Source organism: Danio rerio, chromosome 8, assembly GCF_052040795.2.
Source record: "Danio rerio strain M-AB ecotype USA chromosome 8, GRCz13ab, whole genome shotgun sequence".
NCBI classification, from domain to species: Eukaryota; Metazoa; Chordata; class Actinopteri; order Cypriniformes; family Danionidae; genus Danio; species Danio rerio.
The window spans coordinates 36,712,944-36,728,807 of record NC_141028.1 but is presented as its reverse complement, the minus strand read 5'-3'; the positions used below and the strand labels follow the sequence as shown (position 1 = coordinate 36,728,807).

General features: G+C 37.6%; 2 protein-coding genes and 1 long non-coding RNA gene across 26 annotated transcripts in view; 2 read left to right on the top strand and 1 right to left on the bottom strand.

Annotated features, from left to right (window-relative positions):
• Positions 1-15,864, top strand: part of LOC141375838 (uncharacterized) — a 488,480-nt gene that overhangs the window by 342,847 nt on the left and 129,769 nt on the right. The gene's annotated exons all lie outside the window — the stretch shown is intronic.
• On the bottom strand, positions 4,320-6,141 carry LOC141375819 (E3 ubiquitin-protein ligase RBBP6-like). 2 transcript variants are annotated; one of them, XM_087264975.1, is made up of 7 exons: positions 5,808-6,141; positions 5,518-5,614; positions 5,339-5,414; positions 5,104-5,192; positions 4,967-5,027; positions 4,725-4,864; positions 4,320-4,629 (listed from the first exon to the last, which is right to left on the bottom strand). In XM_087264975.1, the coding sequence occupies exons 1-7, from the start codon at positions 5,965-5,967 to the stop codon at positions 4,455-4,457; spliced, it is 798 nt and encodes a 265-aa protein (XP_087121101.1). In that variant the 5' UTR covers positions 5,968-6,141; the 3' UTR covers positions 4,320-4,454. The 2 variants fall into 2 exon arrangements, with proteins under 2 accessions (XP_087121101.1, XP_087121102.1); XM_087264976.1 differs by lacking the exon at positions 4,967-5,027.
• On the top strand, positions 7,147-14,612 carry LOC147842736 (uncharacterized). The gene is made up of 2 exons (XR_015498229.1): positions 7,147-7,272; positions 14,413-14,612. It is a non-coding gene; the product is annotated as an uncharacterized LOC147842736 (long non-coding RNA).

Sequence of the window (15,864 nt, the reverse complement as noted above, 5' to 3'; positions counted from 1 at the left end):
GCCATTAGCATAGTCATTAGCATATTAATACAGGGGAGGAGGCAGGGAGGGGTTTTGTGCTCGTGCATGTTGCGCTCAGTTTCACGTTCATTCAGATGTACAAAAGAATATGCGTGAGATTCGGCGTACGCAGTGTTTCTGTAAGAATTGAAATATTGCAAATATTCTGATATCTTTGACAATTCAAAACATGAGCTGAAGACAGGGCCAATGGACTCCACAACCCACCAGGGGGGAATGCGTGAAAAACCAGTTCCTGCTGCATTTGCATCTGACTATGCTGAGACTCAGCTTCATCCCCCCAAGTCACACATATGGTCATTTCAATGTTTCAATGTTTTAGACTAACCAAACTGACTTTAACTATCATGTTTGATATCATTTGAAATGTCTCAGTGCGATTGGTACAATGGTCTCATTCTCTCAGAAATAGACATAATCAGAACAATAAATATATAACTTCAGGCATCTTTTGAACCACTGAGAGGGGTGTGCCACTAAGTGTGAATGCCTTTTGTTCACACCAACTTCCTTGAGGGAATTCTTGGATTATTTAAGGTAAGGTCTAAGAAAAACTCAGGGCGATTCTGCCTAACCAGATCAGCCCATAACATGGGGTCTGCCCCATGTTATGTATATTACAAAGTCAGGAATGCATCTTTTTCATCTTGGATTTATCTTTGATAATTTGATGTTTTGTATTGATCATTTATGAATTGACTGATTGAATTGGCATAATACATTTACCTGACTAATAAATTGTAATGTTTGACCATATTTTGCTCACTCTGTAATTATTAATTCAAGTAGATTACGCTGTATCCTTGTTTCCGCACGTCTTGCGTCAGGTCAGTAGACGGACTAAAATCCAATTGAGATGGAGCATTGGGCACACTAATTGTGTTTTAGGGATCCGGCTGACTCTTGATATTGATTCATGTGTACTTAGGTGGAAAGGGCGATAACTTCCGTCTAGGTCAACAAGGTGTTGCACGACTAACCTAGATTGGGTACCCGACCTTTGTTTGAAGGTAATATTATTCTAAATTAAGTTCATATGGGAAACCATGGGCTTGGTGAAAACCAAAGTTACTATAGAGTCCAGTAGTCGGGTACATTTATATTAATGCCCTAACCTCTAATTAGAAATGATGATTGTCTTAACTCAAAGGTGTACATCTAAGCGGGACTAACTAAAGTATTTTAGAACGAGCGCGCTGGTAGCGGCCATCTAAAGTATTAGTCAATTTACCTCTGTTTAATATTCAAGACTGACCGGAGTGTGACCGTGAGGGACGCCTTCGGCCGAGGCGATTTCTCTGAGCGACATGAGCACCCGAATGAACGGATGTAATAGTTACTAGTGAAGACAAACGGTTCAAACATTTATCTAAATTACATATTGATATAATCTTCTTAATGTTTTATGATTGGAGTCAGATAAAACGAGGATAAACATATTAATATTCTAAACCATCTCATACTAAAATTGGAGTCAGATATGAGTTAAGTTTAAGATAAATCAACATTGTGCACTGGAAAGACCGAACATGCAGTGAACCTTCATCCACCATTGGATACCGTCATTGGACCAACTGGCTGGACCCTACAGTTTCATACATCTGAATTTTTTTCTGCGTACGCACATTTACAGCTTTGTGCGTACGCAATGTTTTAGTAAGATTTCCACGCAAGTCTTCGTACATGAGGCCCCTGGTCCTTGCTTTGACTCAAAACCAGTGATGTGTGTGTAGATCTGGTCCCTACTTTGACTCAAAACCAGTGATGTGTGTGTAGATCTGGTCCCTACTTTGACTCAAAACCAGTGATGTGTGTGTAGATCTGGGGCCTCATGTACGAAGACTTGCGTGGAAATCTTACTAAAACATTGCGTACGCACGAAGCTGTAAATGTGCGTACGCAGAAAAAAATTCAGATGTATGAAACACTGCGTACGCCGAATCTCACGCATATTCTTTTGTACATCTGAATGAACGTGAAACTGAGCGCAACATGCACGAGCACAAAACCCGTCCCTGCCTCCTCCCCCGTATGAATATGCTAATGACTATGCTAATGGCAAAACCCAACGAAAAAGCAACGGCAAAATCAAGCAAAAAGAGAAACTTTGAACAGAATGTGAATTGGAGGTGCTGCTTTCGGAGGTAGACCGGAGAAAAGCGGTGTTATTTGCAAGTTTGTTCTCCGGAATTAACAACAAAAGAAAAAAATAGAGTGGGAGTTTAGCTGATACGGTTAACACAGTTGGGTCTGAACATCGCACTGAGTGCATTTAAAAAAGAAATAGTGTGGTTTATAACTGAAAAATGTTGCAATACCCTAAGCGGTCTCAGTGGCGCACCTCATAAGAAACATGAGATCATGTACAGACAAATTCGAGCGTAAACTCGGCTCGAATCCAGCGTCTGATAAATTCTTTCTTCTTTTTTCCCCCGCTACATATCAGATTTTGCCCACTATTTATCAAGAGAAAGACAAGTAGGAATCATCAATAAGTTTGTGCATCATATTTTATTTGCACATTTATTGAATGGAAATGTTTCTGATTCACGCATGCAAATTCATCTTCAGATAGTGTCTTTATAGCAATGTGTGTGCGGTAGATTGCTCAGATTACATTGCGACTGCTGCAATTTGCGCTTTAATGTTTAGCTGGTCAACTGTATGGTATGGAAATGTTACATACCTACTATATGAACCCGTCTCATACAGCTGCCATTGCAAGGCTCAGACACTTTGTAGAGAAGAATTTAACACAACTGCCTCTAGGAGTCGCCAATGGAAATAAAACAGACACGCACAAAAAATGTGCGTACGCCTGCCAGAAAGCTGCCGTGAAGCTGCGCACATTCCCACTTTCAGTTCATCGTTAGTAAATCCAAACGTGAGCGATTCTGAGCGTGAAACCTGGTGTACGCAAAGTTTTTGTGCGTACGCAGCGTTGATACATGAGGCCCCTGGTCCTTACTTTGACTCAATACCGATAATGTGTGTGTAGACCTGGTCCTTACTTTGACTCAATACCAGTAATGTGTGTGTAGATCTGGTCCCTACTTTGACTCAATACCAGTAATGTGTGTGTAGACCTGGTCCCTACTTTGACTCAATACCGGTAATGTGTATCTGGAACTGGTCCTTACTTTGTCTCAAAACCAGTAAAGTGTGTGTAGAATTGGTCCCCACTTTGTCTAAAAATCGGTTGTGTATGTGGCGGACCCCACTTCTACACAAAACCTGAAATGTCCCCACAAGTGACCACTGTGTCAGGTCTAAAAATAAAATTGCAGAATATCCAAAATCTGAAGTGATTTTATGAAATAGTTTGTGTTTTTGTGTGGCAAACTATTTTTTTATGTCTCTAACATCATCAGAAAGGGCGGTCCCCATTACGTAACCACCGCGACAGGTGACCCCCACAATGCACAAAAACAAGTATGTGTGTGTTGCTTGTTTCTTATTTACCCATGCAGTGACTTATAGGCATAAATACTATGTAGGCTTGCTAAAGGGTTGCATGAGAAATGTCATCATCGTGAGAGCTTGACTTTTTTTTTGTCGCTGCCTTTAGTTGTGGTGAAATGAGATGCATCATGTCGTTTATCTGTTTGTGCAGTCTGTACCTTCATTTCTGAATCGTGTGGCATCGTACTTGAAGCCAAGTCATTTAGCCCAAGGCATAGTTGTCTTAGAATGAGTAGTTTGCTGATCAAATTCCACATTTTGATGAGGCAAAACACATCTTGGATGTTTTAATTACTATTTTAGGTGAAAAACAAAACAATGAGATTTGTGTAAAATCTAAAGTTAACCAAGTCCAGCCCGCCATCTTGTCCTGCCTCTCAGTTCTCTTAAGCCTTGGGCCGGCTCTGTGAAGTGGCCTCTTTTGGGCTCATCATTGAAGACCGGACGAGCTGCAACATTTCGTTCTGCCAGGTTCTGGGAGTAGATGAGCATGTCATCGCTCTAGACTATGGTCAACTTGTGAAGTTACTCATACACCTCCGCTCATGGCATATTACCATTAAAATGAAACTTTTCCAGCAGAATATGACGCTCTAAAAAAAAAACTCCATCGGCACTGGTAACTATGAAAAACACGACTGAGCACTAATAGTGTACTCAACACTTTACACTGACATTTGAAGGATCACCTGACATTAAAGACTGAAGTAAGAACGCTGAAAAAAACCCATCAGATTTTAGCCCAGAAGAGTTTCTCTTTTCCTAAATTAAAGCAAAACTTCATGATATTGTGTTTATGAATTCATTCGTGTGTGTGTTTGTGTGTGTGTGTGTGTATGTGTGTGTTGCACTGCTGGAGTGAAGGTTAACCAGTCCACACAGTTCATGCGGCTATAATCTTTATTATCTTTTATTAATAAACTATGTACAATATTTACACGTCGGCTCCAGGTCTCTTGGATGAAGGTCTCTCAGCGACGTGGTCTCTTCTGGTCGCCGCGCGTCTCTGGTGAAGATGGGGAGCGGGACCGTTTCCCTCCGGCGTCCCGGACCGAAGATGCCGCACCTGCTGAGGACGAGGAGGGCAAAGGCTCGGTCTGGCAGGAGAAGGACGGCCTCTTTCTCTTCTCAGCAGCATAGGCCTCACTGAACAGATCGAGCGCAAACACACACAAGCAGACATCATGTGAGATTTGGACAAACACTAGAACATGCGGCTATGCCAAGTACAGTTTACTCACGCGTCTATGATGGGAATGACGTATCTGCCGCTGCCGTCTATCATGACTCCCTTTCGGTCTGGGTCGTCCACCTCCAACAGGAAGCTGCGGGGAATCCCTGTGCTCTTCCGGATGCGCTTGTGCGGCGCGGAGCGGCTGCCCTGTGAATTGAGGAGTGACAGTCAAACTCTGAGCAAACAATCTGACTGATGAGGACAAGAGCTCAAGTTCACAGCAACCGTGAGCTTGGAAAACCCAGTTACCACATTAGTGGGGCAGTGCCTAATGTGGTGTCCCGGGATCCCAAGCAGCCTCATGGCCTCACTAGTGAACATCAGAACCATGAGAATCAGCTCAGACATCTCTCACAAAGCAAACCTGTCAGTGTCTGAACGCTCACCTGCTGGAGTAGTAGCACAGGCTGGACTGGTACATCACCGCTTTCAGCTTGTCCTCCTCTGACGCCTTTGCCTCAGCCAGATTCTCAGTCTGTTTCACAGGCATTTGCACATTTGAATCTTTTTCACCCTCAACCCTTCAAACAATCTCAAATCTCCCTAAGAAGCTGAGTGCGTGTGCGTATATTGTGTGCTTTACATTGCGTTTTGCTATTGTGCTATTCATTTGTTCAATACCTTCAACAACTGCTCCAGTGAGAGGAGTGAAGGATCAGCTCTAGGTGAAGGTTCACGCCAGCGTCCAGCTTGATGTCTGCAAAACAAAGGAGCTTGTGTGACTAAAACACCAGGGACAGACCAGGAGTCTTCATATAACATCTAACAGAGGACGCGTGTGCTCATTTCACAGCACTTACCCAACAAATCTTCTGTTTGAGGACTTCAGTCCCGCCGCAGGGATCCGTCTGATGATGACCGACGTGTTTTTAGGGATGAGAGCATCATCTGTGTATTCTGACAGCAAAATAAAATCAGAATCAGCACATAATTATGGAGCACGGTATACTTTGAGAGCCATTAGCCTTTTAAAACAGCCAAAACATCCCTACATGTCAGCATCAGCACCACCTTACAGCTTCCAGAAGTGTCTGATATAACGCATCTAATGTAAGCGTAGAACAGTTGAAGTGTCTTTTCCTCAACTCACCTTCATCAGTCTGGGCGTTGCTGATCTTCAGCTGGCAGAACTTCAGCCTCTTGCTCCTCATGATCTGCCGCTTCAGCTCCCCCGCGCTGATGTTGAGGCCTTCAAACTGGAGCGAGTCGTAGGTGAGTCGACTCTGGAACCTGTAGTGAACACAAGACATACTGAACACAAACACAAAGCACAGCGTAATAAAAAGGGTCAAACCTGAGTGATGGGAACAGCAGGCGATCAATCGACGTATCCAACGATCAATAATATCGATAATCTGGAAAAATTGTCACGGAGGACGCAGAGATCAGATGCCAATCGACACAGCGAGATTCAAACAACACCCACAGGACGGTTGTCATGGATGCTGATGATGAACACGTGACGCATGCGCTGTACAACTTCCGGCAATATTATCATTATTAATATTAATTTTATTGATAGTAGTAGTAAAATCATTGCGATAAGTATAATAAAATAAACAGCAGAACAGTTGGCCATCTCTGAATAATACACAGCGACGTTTCCCTGCACGAACGATTCAGGCCTTCGCCAAGAAGACTCGGGTGAGTCGATGATTCAGGGATTGATTCAACTGTCCGTTCATCCTATTGGCTTCTTTGGCTGAATGAATCGTTCAATGCTTTACTCAAATAAAGCGGCCTCTTGCTGCCACCTATTGGGGGTTTGCTTTTTTGTTTTCAAAAGTACTTTGACACTTTTTTAAAGGCACCTTTAAGTTCATTTTTGCACAAAAGCTCGTCTCTGTGCGTTCCAAATGGTTTGAAATTTCCTTAGCACATGGTTTACTTGATGCGTTTGAAATTTTCAATGTAAATCCACTCGTACTTGCATTTGATCTTTATTATGCCTTAAAATCAAAACTATACTAAAGGTGTCTTATCCAAATGCAGATTTTCATTCAAAACGTTATGACAGAACCATATTACTTTACAGTGGCCCATGGATATATATATATATATATATATATGTGTGTGTGTGTGTGTGTGTGTGTGTGTGTGTGTGTGTTGCTTGTTTCTTATTTACCCATGCAGTGACTTTTAGGCATAAATACTATGTAGGCTTGCTAAAGGGTTGCATGAGAAATGTCATCATCGTGAGAGCTTGACTTTTTTTTTGTCGCTGCCTTTAGTTGTGGTGAAATGAGATGCATCATGTCGTTTATCTGTTTGTGCAGTCTGTACCTTCATTTCTGAATCGTGTGGCATCGTACTTGAAGCCAAGTCATTTAGCCCAAGGCATAGTTGTCTTAGAATGAGTAGTTTGTGAGGTGGATTTTATACTCTTTAAAGTGTGAAGTTAATATATATATTCAAAGTGTATGTATATAATCTGCTTGTAGACTTGCATACCATTAGAAGAATTACCATATCACAAGAACTGGATAAGTTATATAGTTACCAGGTTTGGGTCAGGGGTTAACCTAGGTGGAAATTGAGGTCAGGGGTTAACCTAGGTGGAATTTGTGTAATATATGGAGAACAAAGAAAAAAACTGGTGTAGAAGACTATTTAAACAGGCTAGAATTTGAGTGAGTCAGAATTTTTCAGACAGAGATGCTACTGGGGGTCTCCTGAAAGTTCTCCTTTGTTGTCGACAATAAAGTATATTCTTCTGATATTCATAACCTCCAGACTGAGTTTGATTTAGTAAGAGAAAAACCAAGAAAACCACTACATTTGGCGTCCCTCTGGGTGGGCTGGAAAGGAGCAGGACTGGTGTTGCTGTGCATGCTGGACTGGAGAGAAAACACAAATATGTGGCCACAATAAAAAACGGTAAGCGATTTTATGCTTATTAGTTTGTGTTTTTTCTGCCAGGACCTGCTTGTACAGGTAAATACACTTGAACTGTTTCTCCAGCTTTAAAGAATTAAAAGTAAATGTAAAAAAGATATTAAAGAAAAAAGGGGTTTTGAATAACAGAAGAAAAATAATTTGCATGCAAATGATCTGTGTTTTCCTAAGAGGGCCTTGATGGATAGGATAAACATTAACTAGTAACTGTTACTCAGATTTGGGAAATTATTAATGATATAAGATATGCATAGAGCATTTATAGGTTTTAAGAGAGAGTCTTCAATGTGTGGTGACAGTTAAGAGATTAAAGCAGAGTAAGGTATGCAAATGATCTGTGTTTTCCTAAGTGGGCCTTGATGGATAGGATAAACATTAACTAGTAACTGTTACCCAGATTTGGGAAATTATTAATGATGTAAGATATGCATAGAGCATTTATAAGTTTTAAGAGAGAGTCCTTAATGTGTGGTAACAGTTAAGAGATTAAAGCAGATTAAAGTAGAGAGATGCGCGCTAAGACCTACGATACCGCTTTGTTTGAGGAGATAAACAAAGGGCTGCATGGGTAGGCGAAAGCCTGTGGTTACCGCTCTAAGGTTAGAGGGCTGCTCGGACAGGTCACTCAAGAGGAGTGTAGTGAAGAGTATTTATTTAATTGTAGTGTTTGTGTATTTGTTGCTTCAGGTTGAGGCAAAATAGTCCACATTGGTGTGCAGAGAAGACTGCCTTCCTCCTCCTTGAATGAAATGAGGATGGGGGATGCAGCTCCTGTTACACTGAGTGGAGGAGAGGAGTGAATGAGAAGAGGAAAAGTAATAAGATTAGAAGTGTGAATGTGTTAAAAATGTGTTTTGAATGTGTTTTCAAAAAAGAGTAGGTTAAAATAATGATTATAGTATACTATAATATAAAAGGAGGGCTGCATATGTGTGGTGTGATTTAAAGAGCAAGAAGAAAAGTGATTGATGCAGTTTAAGAGAAGAGATTATGATAGAAAGAAAGGAGTCACCTAAATTAAAACTAATGGAACATGTGCATTTGAAAGACTCAGAGTAAAAAGCAGAAGAATAAACATTTTTCTGAAATTATCTTTGTGTTTTAAGTTTGAATATGTTAAAAAAGAACAATAGGCAGAGTGAACTTAAATTCCTGACATAGCAATAGGTGAAAGACAGTCTGCTCCAGGAGGGGGTAAGGGAGAGATTTATGGTGTCCATGTGTGAACAATAGATTGCCTATTTACAGCACTAGGGAAACAGAGAAGAGGAGAGTTAATGAGAGGAGATCAAACTATAGATGAAATAATGACATAGACATTAACATAATTTGGATAGAATATAAGTTATTACTGAATAGATAAATTATAAAGTAGTATAGTAAGATAAATTAAATGAAGAAAAACTAATAATAGAGTTATATTATATAGAAAAGAGTTTGAAACTTTACTAATGAAAAAGAATAAATGAAGCCATAGTGATCAATATATATAGAGATAAAGGTAATATGGAGTAAAAGAATGTAGTAATAAACAAATAGATTTAATAAATAAGTATGGATAAATAACATATAAGTTAGTTCTTTGATTGAGAATAAAATAGAAAAAGAAAACTTGAAAATGAATATTGATTAATTGAAGATTTAATTATAAAATGTGTAACAAAATAAGTTTTAAAATGTATAAGAAAACCTAAGAGCTAAAAACTTAAATTACAGAAAGGAAAAAGAATAAAATAGAAATAGGAAAAAATAAGTCCACTGTTTCATAGATAAAATTAGATGTTTAAAATATGCTTACAATATAGGCACATTGAACAGATAAGATAAAAAGAAAAAAGCAGTAACAATTTAAAGAAATAATTGACTTTAGAGAATTTGATTGGATTTAAGGGGAAAAAAATGTTTTGTCATCTTTCTCAAAGTCAGCTATGTCATTTGTTTGTAGTAAAGTACAGTGATTCAGATGAAAATCATAGAAGCTAGGTAAATGTTAAAGAATGCATTAGAGTGAGTTAAAAAATTAATTTTAAAGTTTAAGCAGTAAGAAGCTAAATTGATAAGTAAACATTGCAATTCAAAAATGAAAAATGCTTTTAGTAAATAAATATGTGAGTTTAAGTAATAATATGAACCCTGAGGTATAGCAGTAATGATTTTGAACAGTTATACCAGATATTGGGCCACCATGTAATACTATTAAATTAAATCAGGTATGGAAAAACAGATATGGAAATAAAAAATGCAATACTAAAATACGTGACAGAGAAAATAAAAGATAAGATAATGACAAATGGCAAACAGAAGAAACATTTGATGCAAGCAGTGAGAAAATAGAAACTGAGTATAGAAAATGTTAGGGAAATTAAAATTCGATGTAAAAATGACCGGTTAGTAGAGAAACACTAGCATAGATGAGGCGAAATGTAAAGTAAAGCATAATCTGAAGCTAAAGAAATTTATTAGAATAACACTAAAGAAATAGAAAATTCAACATATTTACATGTGATAAAATGATTGTGAATTAGAGAAAAATAAACTGTTAAGTGTTAAGTTCCCATAAGGGGAAGAAAATAGATGAGAGGAGTCTCCATTTGATGGAAAAAAATGGGAAAGAAGGAAATATTTTATAGGTTATGAGTTAAATTCCATATATTAATAAAGAGGACAAAAGGATGGACTTTGGGGGACTGTGGTCTCTTATCTACTAGACATCTCTGAGTGCACTGGCAAATGGAAAAGGTGTTTGAAAAACACAATGGAAAAACTGTTGGCTGTGGACATTTGTGAAAGCAGTGAAGCAGGCACTGCATGCCCAGAAATTACTGAGGACTGGAAAGGCTACTTATGTTCAGAGACACTAAAAAGAGGCAAACAAGCTAATGATGAACTGATCAAAGAGAAAAAGCGCTCCACCAGAACTTTACAACAGCTCAATGAAAGAAGCCAGCACTAAGAAAGAAGGGGGAAACACTGTGCCCTGATATGGACACCACAGAAAAGACTACACCAATCTATGAACCAGTTGTCTTCTCAGGGTGTGAGGAGGGGGAGTCTGGCAGTCCATCTCAAAGCAGTCGACCTATAGTCCAAATTGAGAACAATGTGACCACTCAGAGGGCAAAATAAGAGCAAAAGTGTAGCTACCCATTCTTGTATCAAATCAGACTCCTATCAATATGATAAAAAGAAAAGTATCATGTAAACTGTAAGAAAAGTCTTAGATGATAATGTACGATGAAACTTTAAATGTGTTATGTTGAAATGATAAATTATGAAAAATGTTAAATTATTTTGGTTCATTTTCATAGGTTAATTCATAGAGATTATTGAACATAGGAGGACAAATTATAATGCATGGTGGTGACTAATAAAAGAAAAAGAGACAGCTTTTATAACACAAAAAATAATTTGGGTTAGAAGTTGATGGAATTAAATATTTAAGTTAAAAATTAGGGAAAACTTATTTTGAGTAAACTAAACCAAGATTTAAGAGAAAAATTATGTCAGAGATTAAGACAGAAAAGTGATTTATATTTAAAGGGAATGAAAAAAAAAAAAAAAAGTGAAATGAACTCACAGTACTGAATAGGTCAAAAGGTAACTATTCTAAATGTACTAAAAGAATATTTGAAAGAGAAAAGTGTTTAAAAACAGAAAATAGGTTGTTTTACATATGTGAAGAAATAATTAAAAGCAAAAAGGATTAAGGACTAAAGATGAATAATCAGATCAGATAGAGAGGAACCTATAAAGAAATCCAGTGATTTTTCAGTCAACTTGTAGAAAATTACAACAAAAATTTATGAATAACCAGTTTGATGTGAGAACAGAAAGGAATTAGGAGCTGAAAATGCTGAAAAGTGAAAAATGTTAATTAATAGAAAATGCAAAATAAGAAATAGCTCAGAAATAAGAAATTACTTAGGTGTCAAATTTTAATAATGATTAACAGTTCAGGACATTAAGGAAAAACAAATCTAGCCAGCATAGGGAGGATTAATTAAAATTAAACCAGATGCAGGTCTGTTATATGCTGGAATAGGCATTATTGAAACTTTTGAGAACATAGCAATCAAGAAACACTTAGATATGTTATGGCATTTCTAATTAAAGTCAATTTCAATTTGGTTGTGATTGTATAGGTGAAGAATAAAATGGATTCTATTTGAATTTGATTTGAATTTAATTTTTGATTATGACATTAGTCAAAGCAGACAAAAGTAGATGTTGTAAAATTTATGATTTAAGAACAGTCAGTGATAGAGAATTTCTTAGCAGAGGTTCCTAACACGCGCTGCACTTAAATTTGTTAGTTTGGATACCAAATATGTTAAAGTAATTTATTTCTGTTCAGTTAATTATCAGAGGAGGGTAGACACTTGGTTACACTTAAAGTAAATAGGCTGTTATACATTCATTAGAATGCATAAAAGGATTTAGAATATTTCGAGATGGATATTGTAACGTGTAGGACTTAGTTGTCTGCAGGTACATTTAGCTCAAGCTAAGTAAAAGACATAAATAAAACTTTTTAGGGATGACGGGTTTAGTGTTAACAAGATTCTGTATCTATTCAAGATGCAATAATAACTGTTAAGCTGCTAAATAAGAAATTGATTTTGCTTTAAAGAAAATAAAGTAGCAGGTCTAACACTAGTATAGAGTCACAACCTTAATTAGATTATAGTACAAATAAACAACGTACTAGTCTTTATGAACATGTGTAGCATCAAAGGGAAGCAAAAAAAGATAGATATGATTTTTGTAATAGGAAGTACAGATTGTTGATACAACAGCATTTCCATATATTGGCATTTGAAATGTACATGGTTTGAATCAAGGGTGAAGTGGTAAGGAAAATTGGGCAGCAAGGATAATGATCTCATTTCTGAATGCAGTAATTATTGAATTGTTGTCCACATGTGACATTTTTGCAAAGTAGAATGTGAGTAGAGGAACAACAATAGATCTAATGGGTTATTCAAGAACTTGATAGTGGATGTTGTGATATAATAAAACTAGCTTAGGGCAAGAGATACAAACTTTTGGAAATAACAGTTGTGGTAAATGAGTGAAAGTAATTCCATCAGCAGAGCAGGGAAGAAGAAACAGGTACTATATTTATGACAAGAGAAGTAAGTCTCATATTTGGAATACCTTTAGAAATAAGTTTAATGTGTCTATATTGAAAAATAAATTAGAGTACTTAAAGTCAATTAAAGTGAATAAAGGTAATTAAGTAGATAAATAAGTGGATATGTGATTCAGAGAATAGATAAGTAAATGTGTTGATAAAGTATTGGAAATTGGAAAAAAAAAATTGAGCAATTACACACAATTGTAAGGAATGATTGAAAGAGCTAAAGATGATTCATCAAGGCCTAGTTTAACAAGATGTGTAAAATAATAAACTTGACTGGATTGCTTTGTTACCTTTTTGCATTAACAAGTGATTGCATGAAAACTGACAGAAACAAGCAACTAACATTGCATGAAGTACTATTGGGTCGACCCTTGCATGTAATCTCCTATTTAACCTTGTGGAATGTTTGGAGAACATTTCTAATGCATTGGAAAGAGGTTTGGTCTTTTATGAGGAAACTAACTGCCATGTGCAAAGCGATATCTGTACAGGAAACCAGAAAGGACCAGAAGCAGGAGATTAATTCGGTGATCGAGTATATCTGAGGTGTTCTGGAGAAAGTGGAGTGAAGTCAGGAGAAATGGACCTTATGCCAGGGTTGTCAAAGGGGATGCCATCAACTGGATACCATCTGGACCACAGCACAAGACAGCCAAAGGAAAAAGCTCCAGCAAGAGAAAGTTAACAGGAAACAGAGGAGGCAGAAATTCTTGAAGCTCAACGAAGTGCAAAGTGTGGCAGAAGGAGTTCATCAGAACAGTTAAAAGAGTAATTCTGATTATATACCTGAGTGACAAATACAGAAGGTGCCACAAATTCAAGTGATGATAATCACCACAACTTCAGGTTATAGACTCTCAACATAAAGTCTTTAGCAACACTTTTTAAGGCCTGAACGAAACAAAGAATGCTCGCAAGTATGTGCCAGATTTAGGGTCAAAAAGACGAACTAGTGCTAAAAATTTTTATAGTTTAGATAAAGAAGAGGATGATGAAGAGGATCCATGCCTTGGGTGCTAAGTGCTAGTAACCTCTACCCCAAAACGGCGGCTCTCTACGATACGCAAAGTATCTGGGCTGAAGATCAACATACTCTACGGATTATGTGTGTGGATGTTAGATTAGAACATTGTGTTGTGACCCTAGATTGGGAGATTGTGCATGTTTATTTTTTGTTTTAGTTTTATTCTTTACTGTATGTTAAATAATCATGACCCCCAGAAGCAAATAGATAACTAATTGTATGCTTAAAATACTACGTTTATGATGATATCAACAAAATAGAATCAAGTCTTTTACTGTGTCCTCGTCAGAACAGGACACAGAGGTTTGGCGTGATTTTATTCCAAAGTGCAATTACATGATTTGGTCATTTGTAATAATACTGTGACATATATTTGTCATTAGGTAATATGGCTGAGGGCTAGATCATAGAGTTGCACTATGGGCCAAAAGCAAGACTATTAAGACTTAAAGTCTTAAGAGGAGGGATTATATGAGGTGGATTTTATACTCTTTAAAGTGTGAAGTTAATATATATATTCAAAGTGTATGTATATAATCTGCTTGTAGACTTGCATACCATTAGAAGAATTACCATATCACAAGAACTGGATAAGTTATATAGTTACCAGGTTTGGGTCAGGGGTTAACCTAGGTGGAAATTGAGGTCAGGGGTTAACCTAGGTGGAATTTGTGTAATATATGGAGAACAAAGAAAAAAACTGGTGTAGAAGACTATTTAAACAGGCTAGAATTTGAGTGAGTCAGAATTTTTCAGACATAGATGCTACTGGGGGTCTCCTGAAAGTTCTCCTTTGTTGTCGACAATAAAGTATATTCTTCTGATATTCATAACCTCCAGACTGAGTTTGATTTAGTAAGAGAAAAACCAAGAAAACCACTACATTTGCTGATCAAATTCCACATTTTGATGAGGCAAAACACATCTTGGATGTTTTAATTACTATTTTAGGTGAAAAACAAAACAATGAGATTTGTGTAAAATCTAAAGTTAACCAAGTCCAGCCCGCCATCTTGTCCTGCCTCTCAGTTCTCTTAAGCCTTGGGCCGGCTCTGTGAAGTGGCCTCTTTTGGGCTCATCATTGAAGACCGGACGAGCTGCAACATTTCGTTCTGCCAGGTTCTGGGAGTAGATGAGCATGTCATCGCTCTAGACTATGGTCAACTTGTGAAGTTACTCATACACCTCCGCTCATGGCATATTACCATTAAAATGAAACTTTTCCAGCAGAATATGACGCTCTAAAAAAAAAAACTCCATCGGCACTGGTAACTATGAAAAACACGACTGAGCACTAATGGTACACTCAACAATTTACACTGACATTTGAAGGATCACCTGACATTAAAGACTGACGTAAGAACGCTGGAGGAACATCAAATTTTAACACGGAAGAGTTTTTTTTGTCTCTCTCAAATTAAAGCAATATTTCTTAATCTTGTTGTTTTTTTGTTTTTTTTTACTGTACAGTTGCCCCAGGTGTTTATCAGGTGTGATGCCTGCTCATCTGACCTTTGACCTCGGCACTCAACTGCTGCCAGTTTTCTTTCAATGCCATGAGATTTCTGAATTCTACATGCAGGAACCGATGCATTCCTTTTTTTTCCTTTTTTTTTTTTAAACAAAACAGATATGGCAGACACGGCCAAACATTGAAACTTTGGAGGGCATTGAGGGGAAAAAAAAGCACAATATCATCAAGGGGAATAAAAGGTTTGATCAAAGCGTGCGTTTACACACGTTCATTTAAATATGGACAAAACCAACATTGGGTTATTTTTGTTATTAGATTTAAAATGCACGGACCCTATTTGACCCAGTGTTCATATATACATATGTTTTTATGAATGAATATTTTTGCATATAAAAGATAATAAAAGACTGACTAGACAGATTAGATAGTTTAATAGACAGATTGACACGTGTAGTCATTCGTTCCTGTGTATTTGATGACTAGCTTCCAGCAGTATCTGGCTGCAGACTTGCATGCAATCTGAGACACAAAGCACTCAGCGGAGCTAGTGAGGTCACTGTGAGAGGCGGGGTTAGGGGTGCACACTCACTGACAGCCTAGATTTAGCCTGG